Consider the following 22,157-nt stretch of genomic DNA (forward strand, 5'->3'; position numbering starts at 1 on the left):
CAGCACCATTATTTTTTTCAAAACCTTTGTTATCTTCCTCAGCATTTTTGGAAGTTAAAGTGATTAATTTTCACAATTGTCAGTTTCTAAATTAGTTACGTTAACAAATACTTTCAAAATTAATAAATACTTTCAAAACTACAGAAGAAAACAGCAGAGAATCTATCGAGAAATTTCTTCTACTAAAAATATGTTATGTGAGTCATAACTAGAAGTAAGTATTTGTTACATTGATTAAAAAGAATTACATGCGCTTAATTAAGGATTACAAATTTAATGTTAGATTGTTACTACTCTCTTTCGATTGAAAAACTTAGGTGCATGCAGACTCATGTCATTAGTAGTAAAGCTGCTACTATGAGGATCAAGACCAAATAGCTTTATTCCTATACATTGGAGACATTCTACTATGAAGACTAAAATGTAATAGTTCGGGATGATACTCGACCAGATCGGCCACTTAATATGTCTTTTCATTTGTGTGATATCTACATGTTATGTGCTGCAACTTAATGAAAACATAGGTTGTTTTATGTAGCTGTTATATATGTTATTCCATGCACAACATGCACCCTAGTTCTTTTGGGAGAGCTAAGTTTCAGAGAAAAGTGCACATCATACAGACGAGTAAACAAAAACTGAAATTTCATTTGCTTAATTACGAGAGAGCATCTTAAGGAGAAATTATTTGAATTTGTTGAACTGACAAAGAAATTATCTTATGGGCAATCTTTTAAATTCCGACGACAAAGCCAACACAAACTTTTTATTCTTTTCTGACCTTTTTGTTTGTGCTTATTTGTACTTACCTCAGCCCATTGATAGAACATTTTTCCAGCTGATCTTTGGAGTATATGAGTTCTTCTCATACCAGAAGGTGTTCCTCTATTTGATAAAGGACCAGATGGACGAAATATAGGAAAATTCAGTTTCATCCACGTCGGCCATTGACCTTTATTACAGCAATGTACAAAGTAAGCACATTCTAGGAACAGCGCAGCTCGAGAAACAACCGGTGCATGTGGCTACAAGAGAAACACGAATATTCTATTATTTATAAAATCTACTGTATTTTTTATTCAATTCAATGTATTATAATACGATTTCTAGAACTTTCCTTTTTTAAAAAGAAAACAAATAACTAAAGTTCATAATGTAACCAGATCAATACTATAGAAACTAACTTCGAATATTATTAACTTGCTCTGATAGATGTTCATCTATGCTAACTTAATACTTCTCAACTTTGCCGTTAGCTAACAAACTGGCGCCATCAACTTAGTTTTTCTATTATTAGGATCACGTTACTGAGCCTTATGAGGTTGTACGTCCGTTTGTCCATTATTCCAGACGATAACTCTTGAGTAAAAGCGATTTTTTTCAAAATTCTGATAGACAGCTAGAATGATTATTTCGGTCGAGTTTGTTAATAAAGTCATCTATTAACATCTTTATGGATAATGACGACTATAATGATGGCTATCCATATTTATACATGAAAATATCTGATAAGGTTATTTTTTTCTCTTTAAAGTTAACAGATTTTTTGGTCAAACCACATAAAATATTGGTTAAGTCAAAACCTGAGATAGTGTGTTTTCTTTTCTTGAGATAGTTGAGTATGAGAGGAATTAAAACCTAGAGAATTGTTGTTTAAACTGATGTTAAACAGTTGTGCTTCCCAGAGATCAAAACATGTTTTTGCTTGAGTATGAGAGAGTGTATAACGCCTAGAATATTGTTTTTTTTTTTTTTTTTTGTATCAGTTTCTGTTTCGCGTAAATTTCGTGTGATTTCCTTTACTGTCTTTATCACAGTTTATTCATCCTCGTGTTTAAATTTAAGAGTATGTCTTTACTTATATATTAATATTTTCTTTTCTTTGTGTTTCATTTCTGAGATACTAACACAGTTTAAATTCCTTAATTGAAATTAATTTTAGTTAAGTATAATGAGTTACTAGTGAATAAAGTACCTGTAGCGTGATCGGTAAAGCGTTTACTGAACAGCCTGCATTCGACGATGATGTGGCAAGATTTGTTCTTTCGTTCTAACCGCTTCCAAGTAAGGTTTAGGAGTTCACCCAGCCACTATCAATGAATACTCGAAAGGTCATGGAATGGAGGGAGCCTTACCTTCATACCACCGTGTATCACATTAACTTTTTTTTTTATTACTCATAAATACTTGCGAATTATTCTGCTGATATTAAACTAACATTCGTATCTTCTAACTTTAAATTGTATATCTTTAATATCCGTATTTACACTTACCAAGTCTAGCGTTGCAGCAAGCAAATGATGATCCGGTACAGATCCGGGTTGACATGTTTCTAGCAAGAAAGAAAATCTCTGCATGCCTTTTCGAACAGGAAGTAGAGGAACGAGTTTTCTCTCCTTCAGAACAACAAATTCAGATTCACGAGATGTATCTCCAAATTCCATGGAGTTTCTTCTGCTCAAGTCTGCAATATTGTTGATTTATATTGTGAGAAGCATATAATTAACTTACAAAGCGGATCTACATTTAGAAAATGAGGTTCTTAAAAGGGATTGACGATATATTAGTTCTGAAATATGGAAATCACTTCACTAGGCAGCAATTTAACATTGGAAATAGGCTACCCATTGACACATTACTAATAAATGTTAACCTTTATCGTTGAAAGCCTAAATTCTCAATTAATCCAGTCGACAATCTCTCTAATCATTTTATTCACGCCGTGCTAATGCTAGATGAGATATCAAATGTACTTCTTAGGAAAAAAAAAACATTATTTACGCCTTTTTTTAAAAAAAATATTTATTCACTAACAAGTAGTTCTCAGCATCAATGCCATTCAAACAGTAAAAAATGCACGTCTGGATATAAAATTAAACCCAGGTCTCCGGTGTAATGTGTCTATGCATTAACCCTAAGCTACCCAGTCTGTTTCGAGGTCAGTTACAGACATGTTCACACTTGAGGTGGATGCTGAGTGTTTGTCTGGTTGGCATTGTTTCCTCTATTTATTATATAATACTTCTCAGTATGAAAAGCGCAAAAAAAAAAAAAAAAAAAAAAAGTTATATAGTTGCACTGTCTATGTCCTGTCTGCCGGTAGAGAAAACGCTTAAAATGTTCACTACTAGAAACACTCACGAAAAAATAAAACAATAATAAAATACCCTTAAGAAAACTGTGTAAACTACTATACTTCAACAGAAAAACAAGTAGTACATAATATATCTATCTGTGACTTCTGTAGATAGCGTACATGTATATTTTTCAGTTAAAGTATAATATTTTCTACAACTTTCTTAAGTGTATTTGATTTGTTTTCATTTCTTCTTTCTTATTTTCTTCTTGCTCTCTTCACTGATATAATGGCTAGCACGCACGCGTTTCCTATGTGGGGTTCCGGGTTCAATTTCGATAAGAGAGCATTAAACACATTATACTGGGATGGATTACACCTTAAACTGTAGGTCCATATTTCATATAACCTAAGTGCTGAAAAAGACGTTGAAAGTTGAATAAATAAACCAATCTTTTTCTTCTTTTTCAGTGAAATTACGTTAAGGAGTGAGAATATTTATTTTTAATCCTGCCAGCAAATTGATTTAGACGTGCCGTTCATATAACATTTTTGTACTTAATATACTGGGAAGTACTTGTTCTATTTAACACTATTATTAACATTTCTATTTAACACCTCATCCAGCAACTATATATTACACCGTGACCAATAGAATTTAGATGTTTTTGAAATTAATTAGCAGAATAATTGAAACGTTAGACAATTAATGGTAAATTTTAATTTTTAAAAAACTTAAAATGTTACATCAATAAATTATGATAAAACGAATCTGTTACTAACTTTAGTACATCGCATAATTTTTGTGGAGAAAATTTCAGAAAATCGACATATTTATACTTAATTTGAATTTCAGACAAATTTGAGAGAGCATGTTACTACCTAGGTAAAAACAAAATTGTTAACGTTGATAAAAACGTTTTCGTTCAAATAAGAAAACATATAATTCTTATATTCCAACATAAGCATATAGTTCAAATTAATAACTTAATCTTTCTAATAGACTATTTTAATTTAAATGTAATAAATATTATAAAGTTTTTCTATTGGTACTCTTCTAAAGCTTTAAAATCATACTTGGTGTTAATTTACAACTAACATGACTCACATAAATAATGAATAAGTATACTGGAGCACAAGAGTAATATGATGTGTATGTGTTTTTGTTATAATCAAAATATTATAATTTAGTCACATAATAATATCATAATCCAAAATAAAAGTGTTGGTAATTCTTTCTCCTCTATAATTAAGACAAATAAGACTGTTAACTTACAACTTCCTGGTGCTTCTTCTGTACTACCATCTCTCTTTTTGCCTTTACCAAAACCAAATTTATTGAAATGATCTCCAACCTTTCTTTTGGCTTTTTGCAGCGTTTGTCCAACATGGCTGAAATATTTAACACAAATTTTATATTAAGTCTCTAAGTTACAACACATATATAATGATTAAATTATGCCTCAATAATATAGTATCATTCTCTAGATTCCAAGATCCTAAGCTCTAGATCAGTGATCACCGAACCTATGAAGCTTCTAAACTACCGTACAGTTTTTAAATCCTACTGTGAGCTACCAACCAAAAGAACTACCAACATTCTTTTAAAATCTTGCATTTGTTTATTACCTATCAGTGGAGGAATCAAGGTTAGCTAACCAAAGCGTTAACGCGATCTACCGAGAATTTCCCCATGAGCTACTAGTAGCTCACGTTGAACGGTTTGGCGATCACTGCTTTAGATGATACCTTAGATAGTAGTCATATAAAAAGTGGATCAAAACCATCGTAAACGAAAGGAAAGAAGGAATTCTTGAGCTAGCTGACATTTTCTCATATTATAATATAACTATTTTTCGTGTTATTTATATACTAGACCCTACTCTTGGTCCATCGCTACGTTCTACGATGTGATAATGTGCAAAAATGACCAAATTAAAAACCTAAATCCAAGACTTCTAAACTAAATAAATATACCTTTAATTTTTTATATTAAAAAATTCTTCATCAACAACATTCTATATTTTTATACAGTCTTTTTGGATTAATATCTTCAGGTTTTTCTTGGTTAAGTCGTAGCAAGCGTGACCTGCAACTAGTTGTGTCCTATCAGATAAAATTGAAAATTTTGAAAAATTTCGAAATATAAAATAAATAAGTTAAGAAAAATGTTTCAGTTGACGATAGCTCAAAAATAGACAGTCGGCTCAAATTCAACTTCTAATTATGAAACGGCAAGATTTTTTATGTAACAAGCGGTGAAAATAAGAATATTTTAAATCAATTGTTAAATGGAAGCAAAATAATATGAAAATGTATTGTTGTGGACATACAAGAAAAAAAAAAGGAATAGTACACAATAGGATTTTTAAAAATAAATAGTATAGACTTGTTTCTCTACTTTGCTTCCATTAGCATAGGAAGAAGAGAACTAAAATTTAAACTAAAGTGTAATGACATATGACCATCTCTATATGTTAAAGTGTCCTAAACACAGCACCATCAGGATTCTACATTTTGTTTAATGATATTAAACTGAAAAATGTTTTCACTACACTTCCTTTAAATCTAATTCTTACTACGCAAATATGGCTGTCAAATACAGTGGAAATATTAAAACAATAATTTCAAGAAGCAATTATATAGATAAGGAAATTTTGTTATTTTGTATCCTTAGTCAGTTTAAAAGATTAAATGTTGAAATTGATTGATGTATAAAGTAATTGTTATCAATAACCCTTTTGTTACGAGAAACAAATTTTGCGTCATCTGTACTACAAAATGGATACTAAAGCAACAATTCGAAAATGGTTTACTGTCTAAACAACAAAATAGTGAAAGAAAAATGCTTGCCCTTCTGAATTATATTCAGGAAATTGCAGTTGGAGTTTTTGCAATCTGCCAATTCATTTTCTTGGTGACACTAAGCAAACTACACTTTTAATTATATATATTGTTCGGGAAATTTCTCTGTTAATGTGTAAAAATTGAGCAGCAAAATATTATTGAAATTAGTATATCTTTCTCCTGACCTCTTCAAAACCGTTTGGATAACTACGAGTGTGAACAGGTTCAATACTGAACAGTTGAATACCTACCTTGCACTCCCCTTCTGGGTCATCCTATGTGGGTGTCTTGCAAAAGTACTTTCAACAGGAGAATCAATACCATTATAACTGTCTGTGGACCCGGGCTTATTCAGTTCTCCTTTGAACCAGTTTACTATTAAATAAAAAAAGAAATTATATTATTTAAAAAACACTTTCAAATACTTTTAAAGTTAATTTTGCTGTATACTACGTACGAACATCAGTCATAGTTTGCCACAAAAATTACTGTAAAATACTTAGTTATGGCTATTTGGCATTTGAGTTTAGTTCAGATTTATTTTAAGAAAAACAATGTCATAGGAGTACGAAACTATTAGGAACTTAACTTGTCACACATTTACCTTATTCAAGTAGACACTATTATAAGACCTTGTTCCATAAAATTTAATCAAAATTCTATTCAACTTATTCGTTAAAGAATAATTAATCAAGGAAACAAAAAGCTAAACAGAACATTAAGAATTAATAAGTACTTAATATTCTTTGAAATTGCCCTAACAAACTGCACCACGTATTGGTTTACAGTTACAATCGTTCGAGAAAATTCTGTTCAATTGTGGATATATATTTTTTCTAGTTTTTAAAAATTTTCTTAGAATGATTTCGACGTTTTTCATTCCCTTTTTCAGTCCATATTTGTAAGTAAACATTTTCAACTGAATTACATGTGTTAAATTTTAACTGAAAAATATTTTAAAGATAACCGACAGCTTAAAAATTTTTCTTAAAACAGGAAAACTGTAACATCATATATGATGAATGATTTGTAACTTCTGAATAACTTAATTGGCAATTTGGAAAATCAAAGTGCCTCCATGTAACAAATATATGTTGTTTGAAATTTTCATAACATCGTATCCGTAGCTAACGTCTCGAGAAATGACATTCATAAAAGCAATCGGTATTTGAGATCACAATAACAATACAATATTATCTTAATCTTGAAGGCAGATAGTGATAACTCACATGAATCTTAACCTTTTAAGTTGTCTTTTGAGAAATCCTTTAAGAAATTATTTAATGTAATTTTTATACGGTATAATCATTTAAAAAAAGGTTTATCTACTTCACTATTTGTTTCTATGTATATAATAAGAAATCTTTTTAGTTTATCTACATCTATATAAGTCGATATACTTTCAGTAACCTTTTCTAAAGAGTATATATGTATGTATTATTAGAACAAAGGAATTCTAGAGTGAACACATGAACATCATGATAAAATGTTACATGGTAATTATGGTTACAAAATCACTAAGCTTAGCTCATGACAGTCGAATGTCTCATTAATGTACTGCAGAAAAAAGAAGTGAAGAAAGGGAAACGAATACTAGGGCTAGAAGTCTCTCTGTTGTAACTACTGTGACTATCAGCTATCAAATTTGTTCATAACTACCATGTGAGTCCTATCTTCTTGTGTCTCTATTATCAAGCTGTCTAAAAAGTCTCGAGCCTTTGAAGATCAAAATTGAGAATACATGTATTGAGACTTGAAAATAATATTATGAAACTATATATGAATAATTTTATTCGACAGTTTTCTGTATTTTTTTGAAAATATAATTTTGTTGCTATAGAACTTATGTGGTTCCTGATCAAAACATTGTGGCCCGTACTTTTTACAGGCCTTTTTGGAAGTTACCTTAACACCATTCAGGGAGTTTTTTAGAGACTGAAATAAATGATAATCTGACTTTAACAGATCCAGGCTATACAGTGGACACATTCAAACCTCACAGCCAAGATTTCGCAATTCCTGACCGGTCGTTAAAGATGTATGCAGTCTGACGTTGTCCGTCTGGTATACGACATTCTTTCTTTTGAACAGTTTCTGATTGTTTCTTTTGACCTGCTAGGAGCAGTCGCACTAATTGTCGACAGTACAGGTCAGAGTCTATTGTTCTGTCAGATAGCAGCAGCTCGTAATGCACGATGCTCTTTAAATCGCACCAAACACACAGTATAGTCTTAACCTTTCTGGGCGTCAGTGTGGACTTTGTTACAAACCGCGGAACTTCTCCTCGCCTTGATCACAATCTTCTTCACATATTGTTGTCATATAATATCCACTTTTTATTACGTGATCAATCACTTCAGAAATGGCTTGACGAGAGTTCGTTGAGGTTCAGTAGAGATTCGCAGATAGAAATTTGATCGAGTGAATGCTTTTAAGTCAGATCATGTGACACCCAAACGTCGAGTTTCTATTTGAAGCCAGCTTTCTCCAAATGGTTAACACGGTTTAGTGATGGATGTTTAGATCGTTGGTGATATCATTGCTGCTTACATGTTGTTTTTGCTAATTTTTTTGCCAGAATATTATTCACTTTTTCTGTGATTGGTCGCTCACTGAGAGGAGCATCTTGGACATCGACATTTCCAAAGCAAATGGAATTGAACAATTTTCTGGCTGTTGTTTTTAATAACACTGCTTTTGATAAACTTCTTCACGGGAGCCTTTATCAAAATAAAATTTAAAAATTTACCGTACTTTTGCGGAAAGTTTATTCTTCACGGCGCAATACCTTACGTCTGATAATAAGAATTCCAACACATTTTGTACATCTATTAGCTTCAACTCTCACCTGTCACATTGACGTTATGTCTTACCCGCTGCGAGTCATATATGCTAAGATTTGGGACACTATGGCCATCTCGCAAAAGGCTTAATAGTTTTAGGCTCCCTGATATTTTCAGGATAGACAGAACTCGCAAAACTAAGAAAAAGGTCTAATAAACGTAGTTCCTAAGTAATGTAGGAGTCAAAGATAATTGAGTGTAAGATTACGACAAACTCTTCTCAATGATACATTCCACGAATATAGATATACATTCAATAAAAAATAAAAGTATAGTAATACAATGCGTTCAAAAAGTCGCTTTAAAGTGGATTAAGGCAAAGATGTACACAGAAACATTCCACTATAGTAAATGTTGAAAGTGGTTTATCTTAATTTGAAGTCACAGGTCAATCCTTCTTACACATTTTTGCGAAAACTCATAGTTGAGATTGATCGATAAATTGTATTACCTTATATGTAATAGCGCCTCTCAGTACTTTTGTTTCATGATACTATTCAATGTATAATGTATCACATGTTTTCTTAACTTCTCTTAACCGAAAAACAGTTGCTGCTCCATTGTTGACATTGTAACACACAGCTGTATTACTAGATACTCAATAGAACTCTGATCGAACTTTGAGTACAACAACTGGTTACAATGTAACACCAACCGTCTTAATTGTACAGTATCCGTCTCTATTGAGTTCAAAGTTAAAGTAAAGCTTTATCCCTGTTTGTATCGGACACTTGCATAGCATAACGTACATATACACAAGGAGAAAAGTGAATGTATCAGTCCTTTACTCACAATAACAAGTACCTACATCCACTGTGGAGCGACTTTTTGAACTCACTGTAGTAACTAATATATATCATCATATCTTCGCATTGCCATGAATGTCACTACAATATTTATCTTGTCCCACTCAGTATTAAATTGCAAATTGAAAACAAACTAAGAGTTCATTTCTTATTGTTATTCTCTTGGATTTTCAGTTTAGTATAGTAAATTAAAATATAGTGTGATACATAATTTGCTCTAGAACTTTTCTTAGGAATGCTTAAAGAAGAGATACACTCACGTTTTGTTTCTTATTTCTAATTTCTTCAATATATTTCAAATAATTCGAGACTTTTTCTAAGTATAAAAATTAAAAACAATAGAAGTTGTGAGAATTAAAGTGCGAATGAAATAATAGAACCTTGAGCACGAAGAACTTCTTACATGTTACGAAGCATCCTGTAAATATTATTCACAAGACTAAGACAATATTAAAATGGAAACTAATTATACAGACTTATTCTAAACAAAAATTTAATATGAGTTCACGTTATCAGATGTGCTTAGTATTAATATTTGTGAGTGTCTTACAATAGATATTCTTATTTTTCTTATTAATTAACCTAGTGTCAAAATATGGGCTTACAGCTGTTAACATTATAACTGAAATTAGTTTTCAATAATTTAAAACTTTTCTGAACTATTAATTGAAAGAAGAATATATTTAAAACGTTAAATATATCATATTTAAGTAAATGATATATTTTAAAAATGTCAATAATATTTAAATGCAATATTATTGAATTTTAAAACACTTGTATAAAGAAATTCAAAATTCTTATTCTACAGTTAATATTACATATTAATTTACTTTGATTATAATTTCTACAGATATAGCATGAAGCACAAAATATGAACAGATTAAATCCAATGGATTCGACTTAATAATTTATTGATATTACAGCAGGTCAATAGTAAGTGGAATAAAACCGAAATAGATGCAACAAATTGTATTATAAAGTATCATATAAAATTTACATTTTTTTTTACAATTTCAGAAATTTATTGAACTGTTGAGTGATTTTACATTAGTTTTCAGTGATTGAGTGAGCTTTTCTTAACTTAGAATGGTTCAACTAAGTTTACAATATTGGAACCTGAATATAACACATTTGTCGACGTTACATGATGATCGCATTTGGCAGAGCGAGATAAAGCGAGTAATGATACAATATTTCATTGCCACTTTTATACATTTCTATATATTTTTTTTAGAAATAAGTTACTCCTGAATTTATTTGTATGGACTTTACAACTAATGCGTTATAAATTAAAATATATACACACATTATCGAAAATAAATGAAAATACATCAGATTATGAAACTACCAGATACAAACATAAGAAATAGTTTTAGTATTTTAAGGTAACATTCATATCGCTAATTTACTTTAGTTTGTAATGAAAAAAGTCTGCATTTTACATTATGATATTATCAAACACAATTATGCGTCCCTTTACCCATTAACTGAAGGACTTTTGCCCCGCTGAACATTAAGTGCGGCCTTTTGCCCCGCTTTACTCTGCTAGAGAAGAAATATCTCCTCCAGTTCCCTTCCAGTCGGCAACGTACCAAGAACTGACAAAACGTTGCCTCGTTGGACCGCAATGGATATACGTTGTATTAAGAAGGATGCTGAACGAACATCTCCAGAAACGATAGATATGCGTCTGCCTACTTCTCTGATAAAATCAAGGCTTCTAGAACCCCATGCCCCACTGGTCTCGATGGATATTGGAGCAAAAATAAATTTGTCGAGGAGATTGTTGTATTTCCTTTCCTTTTCTGCCTTTCTACGTCTAGCAACTTCTCCAGCATTCATAATAGTCAATGGGAGGCTTGAATGGGCAAATGTGTCGGAACATGTAAAATCCCAAACTAGTGATTTGCCTCTCATCCAAGGTATTAATGTCATGCCGTCAGGTCGTTTACCATCAGAACGACAACAGCCTGATGGTTCACGAATGGAAGGAATTCCTGCCGTATTGAGGGCTCGCAAAATGATGTCATTAACAGATGTTCCTGCCAATGCTCTTCATGCATGAGAGGCCATGCAGGCCGCTTGATCCCTGCAAGCTGGACAGCGATGTGGCTCACAAACATCTGAACCTAGTCTTAAGGCTACTGCGATTCAAAGGTTTCATTAGACATGTGAAGACCTAATTGGGGGGGAAGGTAACGCATTCAACCATGCCCCAGCATGGGGGGATGACGCAGCAAGAAGTCTTGCTTTATCCTCTGGAACAGTAACGGATTGTAAAAGAAGTTCATGAAAATGTGCTGCTATTGGTGTGTACCAAGATGCCTGAAAACTTCTTTTGCTGATTTCTGGAAGGTCCGTATCTGTTATATTTATCCATTTACATTATATTGTTATACAATATAACAATGTACGTTTGAGTTAGATTGGTAACAATGAAATTTCTAAGGTGATATAAACACAGTGTTTTTAATTTTGGTTTTAGAAAAGGAGTCTAGAATTAATTCCTGATCAATAAGGTATGTATAATTTCATGTGAGTGCATTGTTTACGCACCAAGATATAGATCAATTTCAATTTTATTTAAACTATTTTGGTAAAGAACATTCTAAACAATACATTCCTAAATACGACACAATCAATTTGTTATTTCGTTTTCAAACTTTTCAGCATATATGAGCCATTTTAGCTTTAATTAACAAGTACTTTCTAGCTTCACTCATTCCTATAAAACTGAAACATTTGAAACTTAAAATAAAACAATGTATGTGATCGAAATCACACATACCGATTTGAAATCGAGAAGGTTTCCTAGTTTTACTTGTTGTGGCGGGTTCATTTTTGAGATTTTTTTCACTATGGCGAGGAGTTAAAATGTAGTGTTTTCTTCTACCTGCAGGGCTTTGACTTGATTTTGTTATGTCTTCCATTTCTTCAGTCTCCAATAAACTCTGAAATGTAATTGGTAACATTCAATGAAACACTAATAAATAAACTATTAAAATTATTTCTAAATATTATTATTAGGTCGTGTTTCCACTTATTTATTTTTATTCTTTGAAATTTCATTCTTAGATTCAGTAGTTTCAGGAAATCATCAGACAAATATAATTAATGCGTTATTGCAATCGAGTAAGATTATGATAACTGATTTGAAATGAAAATAATATTTAGTGATGAATGCCATAGGATCCATATTCAGTATTTGAAAAGACAAAAGAAATCTTATCGAAACAACTTGGATGTGTGGAATGTAATTGTTTAGTTCTTCATTTTATTTCACTTAATAGTTAAAAATACATGACCATGTCATTAGCGTAGCAACATAGCAGAATATTACTCAAAGAAGGGAACAGAGAAAACTTGAAACCGTTCGTGTTAAAATTTGCGTATAAATATTTAGGTAAGATGTCTTTGTATTTTTAAATAATGGATATAATGTTGTTTGCATAGGGTTTAGAGATAAACCCAGCAGACGAAAAACTATAGATCATTCTAATGCTCAAAGTAAATTTTCTGTAAATAACCTAGAAGAAGGACGCGCGCTTCAGTATTTTCATCTAAAATAACCACTGTAGGATCTACCCCGGAAATAAGAGTTAAAATTTCTATATGAGAGAAATCCCATTCACTTTCCGAGTAAATTACACATTACCAGTTTGAACAAATACTTTAAAAGTAAATTGGTTCTCCAGAAGAGAAAACATTGCATATTTCAATTCTTTTAATATGTCATAATACTAATTTACATCTTGCTCTGAACTCAAGTTGCTTGATAAGATAAAAAATAAGAAAAAAAACTAACTTAAACAAATTATAGAGGGAGAAGGAGTATATTTTCTCAACTTGAAAAAGTTGTAGAACTTAGTAAATAACAAGAAAATTGGACTTCTTAGAATGTTAAAAATAACAGCACGAATAACAAATATTGAAATCTACAATTTGAAAATTTAATACAGTACTATCTAATAAGACAATAGACTTTTTTTTTTTCGAATATCGTAAAGGGCGCAGGAGGTGGACCCAAAGGAGAACAGATGGTTCATCTTATATAGAAAATGAATGTTTGCTTATCCATTATACAAACTCATACAGTTTGATTGTCATATTAGTAAGTAACTATTGAAGAGACCTGTGGGCAATTTAGAATTTCTTATGCTTCCTTAAGGGGGGGAGGGGTTCAAAGGAAAGAGGTGGTTCAAGATTTATGCTAAAAGAGTATTTCAAGAGTTTCTCATGTTAGAAAGATGAAACTCGATTTGTAAACATTTTTAAAAGCAAGTAGACATGCAAGTATGGCTTACAATCTGAAAATTGTACTGTGTGGGTAAGATGTGACGTAATAATCGAGAATTACAGATATTAGTATCCAATCTATAGTTTTTGGATTCTCTCAGGTGAATTATGACACTTCCAATGCCGTTTAAGTTCAAGTTCAGCCCTTACCTATATGGAAGATAAGAAATGAAAATAAAATGTTCATATGACCGAATCCATAGTTTTCGGGGCCGCTGAGCTCATTAGTGACAGTCGCGGTGACATTTAAGCCCAAGTTGAGCGAAGCAAGTAGTTAACTGGTCCGGGAATTGACAGGAACGACGCGTCCGGGAATTGACGTCGTTATTTATACTACTTAGTTCTTTATGTATGGAAAGATGAATTTTTCGAAGATTTATCCTTTCTTTCTATTTTTTCTGAGCTAGGAGGCTTTCAATTAAAGAATCTTTAGTGAAACTAGTTTTCACTGATTACAGCGCCATTTACTACGAATGGAGAAATATGTTTTGTTTAAAATTTACTTATTTTTCGTCATATATTAAAGTTTGTAATAAAAACTTGGGGTTCCTAGTTGAGTTTTCAAAGTAATCCCTAGCCCAATCCCAGCGTGAGGAGCGCGAGCGGGCTAATTTTATCACAGGTGAATCCTGCCCCCATTTTCCAAATATGTGTCTTAACTTTTTAATTTTGCATATTTTTTCTGTTCGATACTTTTATTTTCCAGATAGTTTGAGGTATCAAGTTAAAAACATCCTATTTATCTTCAGAGATAATTGAGCCTATATCTTTGAAACGATTCACTTTACGAAAAATAGCATAAAGATATTTATTGTGTAGAATTTTGTAAATTACAAATTTCCTCGTATCTATCGTTTTCGAAAAATTTATAATTTTTGAATGAATGGCAAGAAACTAGAATCACTTCCTCCAGAAAACAAAAGTCCACATCTTAAATGAAGAGTACTTTTCAGGATCTGCTGAGGACATCAAATTAAAAGTCTCCACAAAAATGTAACTTCGTAGGAATTTTTTTTCGAAATTTTGCCCTTTGTTGTTTAATCTTTCTAGGTTGAAATGTAGATGTGAGAAATCGCCAAGTATTAAAGGAAATTATCATAAAGAACCATAAACTAATGCAGTACACTGTCTGCATGTATGATTTCATCTGTAAAAACTTGTTTCCAGACATGTAATTAGTCCGTTTAAAAAATAACGATTAAATTAATCAATTAAAAATTTTGTTAATTTTTAGTTTATTCAATTAAACATTTTGATAAATTCTAATTTAATCAATTAAAAAATTTGTTAATTTTAATTTAATCAATTAAACATTTTGTTAATTTGTAATTTAATCAATTAAAATTTCAGTTATTTTTAAATTTAATCAATTAAACATTTTAATTTCTAATTTAATCAATTAAAAATTGTTAATTTTTAATTTAATCAATTGAACATTTTGTTAATATCTAATTTAATCAACTAAAAAATTTCTTATTTTAAAATTTTAATCAATTCAATTTTCGAACAGTTAATTTTTAATTGACAATCGTTTTAAAAAATTATAACGATTAACAAAATAAATCGTTAATTATTTCTCGAACACTATATGAAATATATATTTTTCAAGATTATTTTGCGACTTATTTCAAAACCTTCACAGTGGTTTTACACTAGTAAGTTGCCTTATAATGCAAGCCATTGTCCCAAAGTGAACATTGTGAACTTAACTTGTTTTGAAATCTTCCTCAATGTCCATTTCCTTCACATGGGAAAACAACTAGCTTCAATAGTATTAATTTGGCATAGCTCAGATCGTTCAAGAACATTTTTAATTGTCACATTGTTCATTTCCTGTCATATTAGACCACAAAATATGGTTTAACCAGTACATGAGGTTGCTTGAAATTTGATTCCTCTCATTTTTGCTACTTTGCAATGTAGCAATCACGCACAATTTTAAGGAATTGTTAACAATCTCAATCGATTAACTCTGGCTAGAAGAGCGAATGGTAGTGTAAACTGTAAATATCATTATCTGCTAAGAAGGGTGTGAAAGCGAAGGACGACGAAAAAAAAAGAAAAATGGAGGCGACACGTGTTGAATTCACTAATGTTGAGAATCTAAGTCCTGCAAATATTTTCCTCTCTTGATGTTTCAGATAAGGAATATATAAATAAACAGGATAGCACTTTGCACTCACTAATCTCTTGTGAATACCCTCCTGTAATATACCAAGTAAGATTTACCTCACGGATCGATGAGATTATCTTGCTATATGATCAGTATTATCAAAACATTTAAAGTTACTTTGGAATGGCTGCGTAAATTCCTTACTGCTATATCTATTTTCTCTATTCATATATATATATATATATATATATATATATATATATATATATATATATATATATATATATATATATATATATATATATATGATTTCATTTGATTGTTAACATGTGCCTGATCGACGGTTCTGACATTGGGAAGCAGGGAAGACGGGATCCATTATTTTCAATAACAGGAACTTCTCTCATCCACATGTGGTTCTAAAAGTGGCATAACCCCTTCTGAAAGCAATTGCGTGTACGTGTCCCAATGATAATCACGACAGTAGTTCAGCAAAACACATTTACATGTATTGTCTGCGTAATCAACTTAGTTCTCCTGGGACAAGGGGACAAATATTTTTCTATTGAAAAAAATGTGAAATGTTGTATTCCCTTGTCCCTCAAAGTAAATGCGCTAAAATAATACATATTTTGAATGTCTGATCTATTACGCCTAATTTTTGTTTCAGGGGAACAAGGCGATGTCTGATCTCTAGCCATCTAAAGATTACATTTATATACTCGTAGAAGCACGTAAGTAACAGAAAGTTAAATTTAAAATGTAAAATTTTAATGGATAATTTATTTTTCCATTTTAATTTAATTTTTATTAATTATCTACTTTATATGAAAACAATAACCTTTCGTAATGATCAATTAATTTTCTCAACGCTCTTAGTTTTATCCATTAAATTATACATTAACTTTTACAAATCAAGTCACATTGCATAGTAGCTGTGAAAATTGCCATTTTAATTTTAATTTTAATTTATTAATTTTGAAGTTAATTTTAGTTTTAACCGTTACTTTTTACCTCTCTTTTTAAGTTTAACCGTTACTTTTAACCATCTCTTTTCAAGTGTTAATCGTTACTTTTAATTGTCTCTTTTTTAAGTTTTAATCGTTACTTTTTAACAGTCTCTTTTTATTGTAAGTTTAACCGTTATTTTTTCTGATATTAATTTTTAATTTAATCAATTATTTTTTCATATCCTTAATTTTTAATATTAATCCGTTATATTTCCTATTAATTTTCTAACTATGTCTATTTGTATAATGTCGTTGTATCGATGTAATATGTGATATTTGATCATCAGGGAATGATCAAAAGAATAATAAAAAAAATATAAAGTAAAGGTATACGACGTTACATATATATGTTTAAATATATTGTGAATCATAGTAATACTGGAAGTTTTTGGATTATGTAATTAAAGGACAATTGAGGGAGTTAGTGCAACAGTGGTCTAACCCACATTTTTTAAAAATGGAGAAAAATCAAGTTAAACACACAAAAAAAGTTAAACACATGTGTTTTTTGTACAATATACCAAAAGCAACAACAAGTGGTTGAATGTGTCATACATTGTACATACATATATTGTACAAAAAAAAAAAAAATGTGTTTAAGTTTAACTTGATTTTTCTCCATTTCAAAAAATGTGGGTTAGACCACTGTTGCGCTCACTCCCTCAATTGGTAATGATATTGTTGTTTGTCTCAGATATAATTATCACAGGTATCTACTAACGTTCACTGGCTGTCTGTACTTCAATATTTCTTCTAGTTGCTACAACATACTTGTTACGGAATGGAAAAGCAACATACTTATAAGACTGTAGGAATTTGAAAAATCAGTTCGACAAGAGGTTCATAATTTAAACATTCGCCATCGGGTTGCGATTTCAAACCTTTTGGTCAGCGCCGCACACGCCATAGCGCAATAAAAATCATACTGAAAACATAAAACATGAAACGGCTGTTGATTGAAAGAGTGAAAAAAAATATGATTTTTATCCTTGTTAAAAAAAAAAAAAAAAAAAAAAAAACAGACCGGGTTTATGTATTGCGACTGCCCAAAGGGTCCAAACTGCCTACTTCTTACTATTAATCATGGCGGCGACTATGTGCTGGTATGGGTCACAATTTCATGACTTTCCATCGGTTCATTTATTACTTTATTGTCGCCCGTGATTATGTAGAAATTTTAGATGATCAGGTGCATCCTATGATATAGGAGTTGTTCCTTCAAAATGACGCAATCTTTCAACACATAGTCAGACCTACTCAGACGTGGTTTGATTAACTTTAACACTTCTCCTGACCCACTCAATTCTCAACTTGAGTATTAGAGAACATCTATCGTCAGGTTTAGATCAGCGAATCCAATACAGATTCACCCTTCATTTATTATTCACGCGACTAACTCCTGCCCCATATAACGAACGTTCCACTACTTTTCTGAAAAAATCTATGAGCTATATGCTCCAAATTCGCGACGAATATAATATGTACTACAGACTAAAGGTGACCTAGCGTCGTATTAATTCTTCACATTGAATTCTGTTAAGGTGTTTCCGTTATTTTTATGACTATCTGCGTGCGTAATGTAACTTTTGTTACTTTCGCAGTACATATTTAATTTTTTTCTGACGATACGTTAATTTTTTGTTAGTATATTGCATCCCTCAGTAAATAAATAAATATTGCTAACATCGTATATCACTAACATCTACAGTTTATGCCAATATACAGCTTTGAATGAAAGAGTAATGGCATTTTTTTTAAAGCATGAGTAGACTTAATTCTACGCCTTAGATGTTGAATGCAAAACTATCATCATTTAGGTAGCAGAGAATATGGACTACTTATGTTACATTTTAACTCTTAGGTATGCGCAATATTTGTATAGCAGAGTTGCCAATACACTAAAAAGATGCACTAGAAATAACTTTGAACACATGCTCAACAATAATGATTTCCAACTTTGCTTCTAATTGAGATATAACTTTTGTTTTGAAACAATTTTAAAGCTAAAGAAATGTTCTTTTCGGTTATGAACCTATTTAATTTTCATTTCAAAACTACGTGTTACATATAATATTTGATTTAGGGAAGAAGAATTGAATTCTAGATATAATGCAGTATATATATTAGGGTTGAGCGAAAAAAAAATTTTCGAGTATCGAATTCAAATAGAGCTCAAAAGTTGCATATTTGCGTGCTAATCAATGGGAAAATAACGAAACAATCACACTCTGGATCTTCAGTTAGTGCAAATGGCCTAAAATTTGAAAAAGAATTATAAGAAACATCAAATTTTACCTTTACGTAAGAAATATACAGATTACTTTTTTTCATTTCTATAACCTCTAAGTACTTTATTTTAGTTAAGTGAGGTCATGTTTGATTTTCATAATGATTTTACAGCTCTTCGCCCATTTTTCAACATTTTTCTTTTTTTTCTTTTTTTTTCTTAATGAAATGGCCCAGAACTCACCACGAGTAGGTGGCTGTAATTCCAATTCCACCCACATCCCATCCAACCATCCTACCAACTAGGCTGTGCTAAATTATGTTGATTTAGTCAAGGACGTTGCCTTAAATCAGATTTCTTTTTATCAAATTTTGGCATTGTGAGTCTTGAGAGCAAAGTTGCTCTAATGTAGCCATTTCTGTTTCTTGTCCTCACACTTTTCTGGCATACTCTGTGACAAGTTTGACACGTCTTTCAACTTCCTGAGTATGGCATGGAAAATTTAAGAAGTCAAACTCATGACCAGATTTGTCATATATAAGTGATAAAGATAGTTTCTGTTGTTAAGCTTTCGAGCACTAGAAGAGGAGACAGCTTACATTTTCTCCAATCTATCAGCTCAGTGTAGTCCGTGGCATCAAAATTTATTGGAGGTGCCATAAAAGTTCTAACAGAGCAATTCAGACAGGGCAGTGTGCTCGAGATATGGCTCTAAAAGATCCTGGACCTCTCAATCACTCCCATGTCTGACATGTACACCTTGTCTCAAAAAGGTTGAGCGCATTCTTTATTGGTGTTTTGAGGCAAAAATTTTCTAAGTCCAACTTCGGGTATCTTCGGGAAAAAGTAAGCCAGGTTCGAACCTCCAAGCCAGCCTTTGCAATCGGGAAAAAGTTTGCAGATGTGTTTTTCTTCTTTTAAATATAATAAGACTTGTTACCAAGTGTTTAAAAAAGCAACATTGATTGAAATACTTAATGATACAATATTTCGAAACCTTTTATTAATGTGAACACATGCTTGTTTGTCATTTAGCTCTCTATACGTAATGGAACATTTAAATACGTTAAAGAATCTTTCCATATGTAAAAGAATTCTCAAAGTTAAGAAATAGAACATAATTATCGCCTGAGTACTAAAATAAAAGTCAAAGTAGAACAGAAACAGCGTTTGTAATGGATATGAATGTCATAATTATCTTGAGATCCGTTATACATCGCTAGAAGCTTAGTTCTAGAAGTCCTTGTGTTAGCTCATTGGTAAGCTGTCGGATTTCAAATCATAAGGTTCTGAGTTCGATTCCCATCTGGGTCTATACTTTTTTAAAAAAATATATTTTCCGCAATGCATGAAAAATTATATAAAATAATTACATTAAAATACATAAGTTGTTTATATATAACATAATAATTGCAGAACATAGTAATTATTATGTTTAAAATATAACATCTGAGATAATTTTCACAGTAGGTCGGTATTATATATGAGAATGTTAAATACAAGTTAGGAAAATCGTTTAATTGCAATAAATAAGTTATGTAGTGTATTTATTTGCAGCTATTTGTCATACAGATTTAACTTCTCAATATTTTCATTACAGTATGTTATTTATATTCGTGAAATACAGTATATTCCTACGGATATAGAAAGTGTATAAACAGAGTATCCAAAGTCGTATCCTGCTTCAAGACACATAACTTTTCCCGATCCCCTTAACGTCACGGGAAGAAACACAAATTCTCTTTAGAACGGAATGTCGTTACTTAGAGTCTCATTCGAATACGTTGAATATGCTTTTGTGTATTCATCTCTCTCTCTCTCTCTCTCTCTCTCCCTAGCTCTCTCTCTCTCTCTTTCGCTTTGTTTATGTGTGTGTGTGTGTTGCGGAATATCCCAAGTTGAACAACATTTGCAAAGTATATGAGCATCATTGTCATCGAATACCAGAAATTGAAAGTCGTGTTTCTTCAGGTTGGGTTTGCGTGTTCATGTTAGCTCACTGGTAGAGTACGGACTTGCCACTGAAGAGGTCTTGAGTTCAAAACCTACAGCTAATTATCATTCTTTTGTTAGTAGGATTGCACAGAAATCGGATACAAGGAGTGGTTTACTTCTAGAAATATTTTCAGAAGCGTTTAGGTAGCCCTGAAAAGGGCTGTTTTCGGGAGTTAAGGCGGGGACATTAATATTGTGTCCAAGACCCTTCTGAATTTATTACACGCTCCATTCTTCTGGGCATGGAATCTATTACATGGGTGACAAATCTATCTCCTTCCCCTACCTCCAGCCATGCTTCGGAAGCAAGATGCCACAGGTCATCCTGAGTTCTTGCTGGATCTGCCTCAGGCCAACTTTCCCTTAGAGTACGTTTCTCTTCTGCCCACATATTTTCCATGAGATTGAGGTCTGCTTCATGAGGCGGCCAGTCGATTAAATCAATCTCAGGGTGCCCTGCGAACCATTCCTGAACCACACGGGAAGTATGCATTGGCGACTGGTATTGCTGGAACTGAATTACATCATCCGGCTGAAATACTCGTACAGATGGCACCATGATATTACTGATAATGTCTAAGTACTGAGCATTGTCCAGATGTCCTTCAATTCTATGAAGCTTTCTGCTCCGCGACTGGAAATCCAACCCCAACATAAAATAGATACATGGCCACTGCGATTGCAAGCAGCCACATATCCATGGTCATATCGGGTGCCTCTCGGACGATACACAAAACGGCGTCCCTCCTTTGATGTTGTAAATATGGATTCATCTGAGAAAACTACGTTTTCCCAATTGAGACCCACATTCGCCTGTGCAAACGCGAGACGGTAAATTTTGTGGTCGTCTGAGAGTTTTTCCTTCACGGCAGCAACACGGCCACGTAACCCAGCATGACGAAGCCTTCGCAGAGCTGTATGCTTACTACCAGGAAAGAGAGAAG

General features: G+C 32.0%; 1 protein-coding gene across 1 annotated transcript in view; it reads right to left on the reverse strand.

Moving 5' to 3' along the window:
- Positions 1 to 22,157, reverse strand: part of unc80 (unc80, NALCN channel complex subunit) — a gene marked incomplete in the record, with an annotated part of 366,946 nt that overhangs the window by 134,744 nt on the left and 210,045 nt on the right. The window contains 5 exon segments of the mRNA XM_081749034.1: positions 810 to 1,025; positions 2,274 to 2,464; positions 4,353 to 4,468; positions 6,175 to 6,298; positions 12,361 to 12,523. Coding sequence (XP_081605160.1) covers positions 810 to 1,025; positions 2,274 to 2,464; positions 4,353 to 4,468; positions 6,175 to 6,298; positions 12,361 to 12,523 — 810 coding nt within the window.

Source organism: Thermobia domestica, chromosome 2 (genome assembly GCF_964235325.1).
Source record: "Thermobia domestica chromosome 2, izTheDome1.hap1.1, whole genome shotgun sequence".
Taxonomy (NCBI): Eukaryota; Metazoa; Arthropoda; class Insecta; order Zygentoma; family Lepismatidae; genus Thermobia; species Thermobia domestica.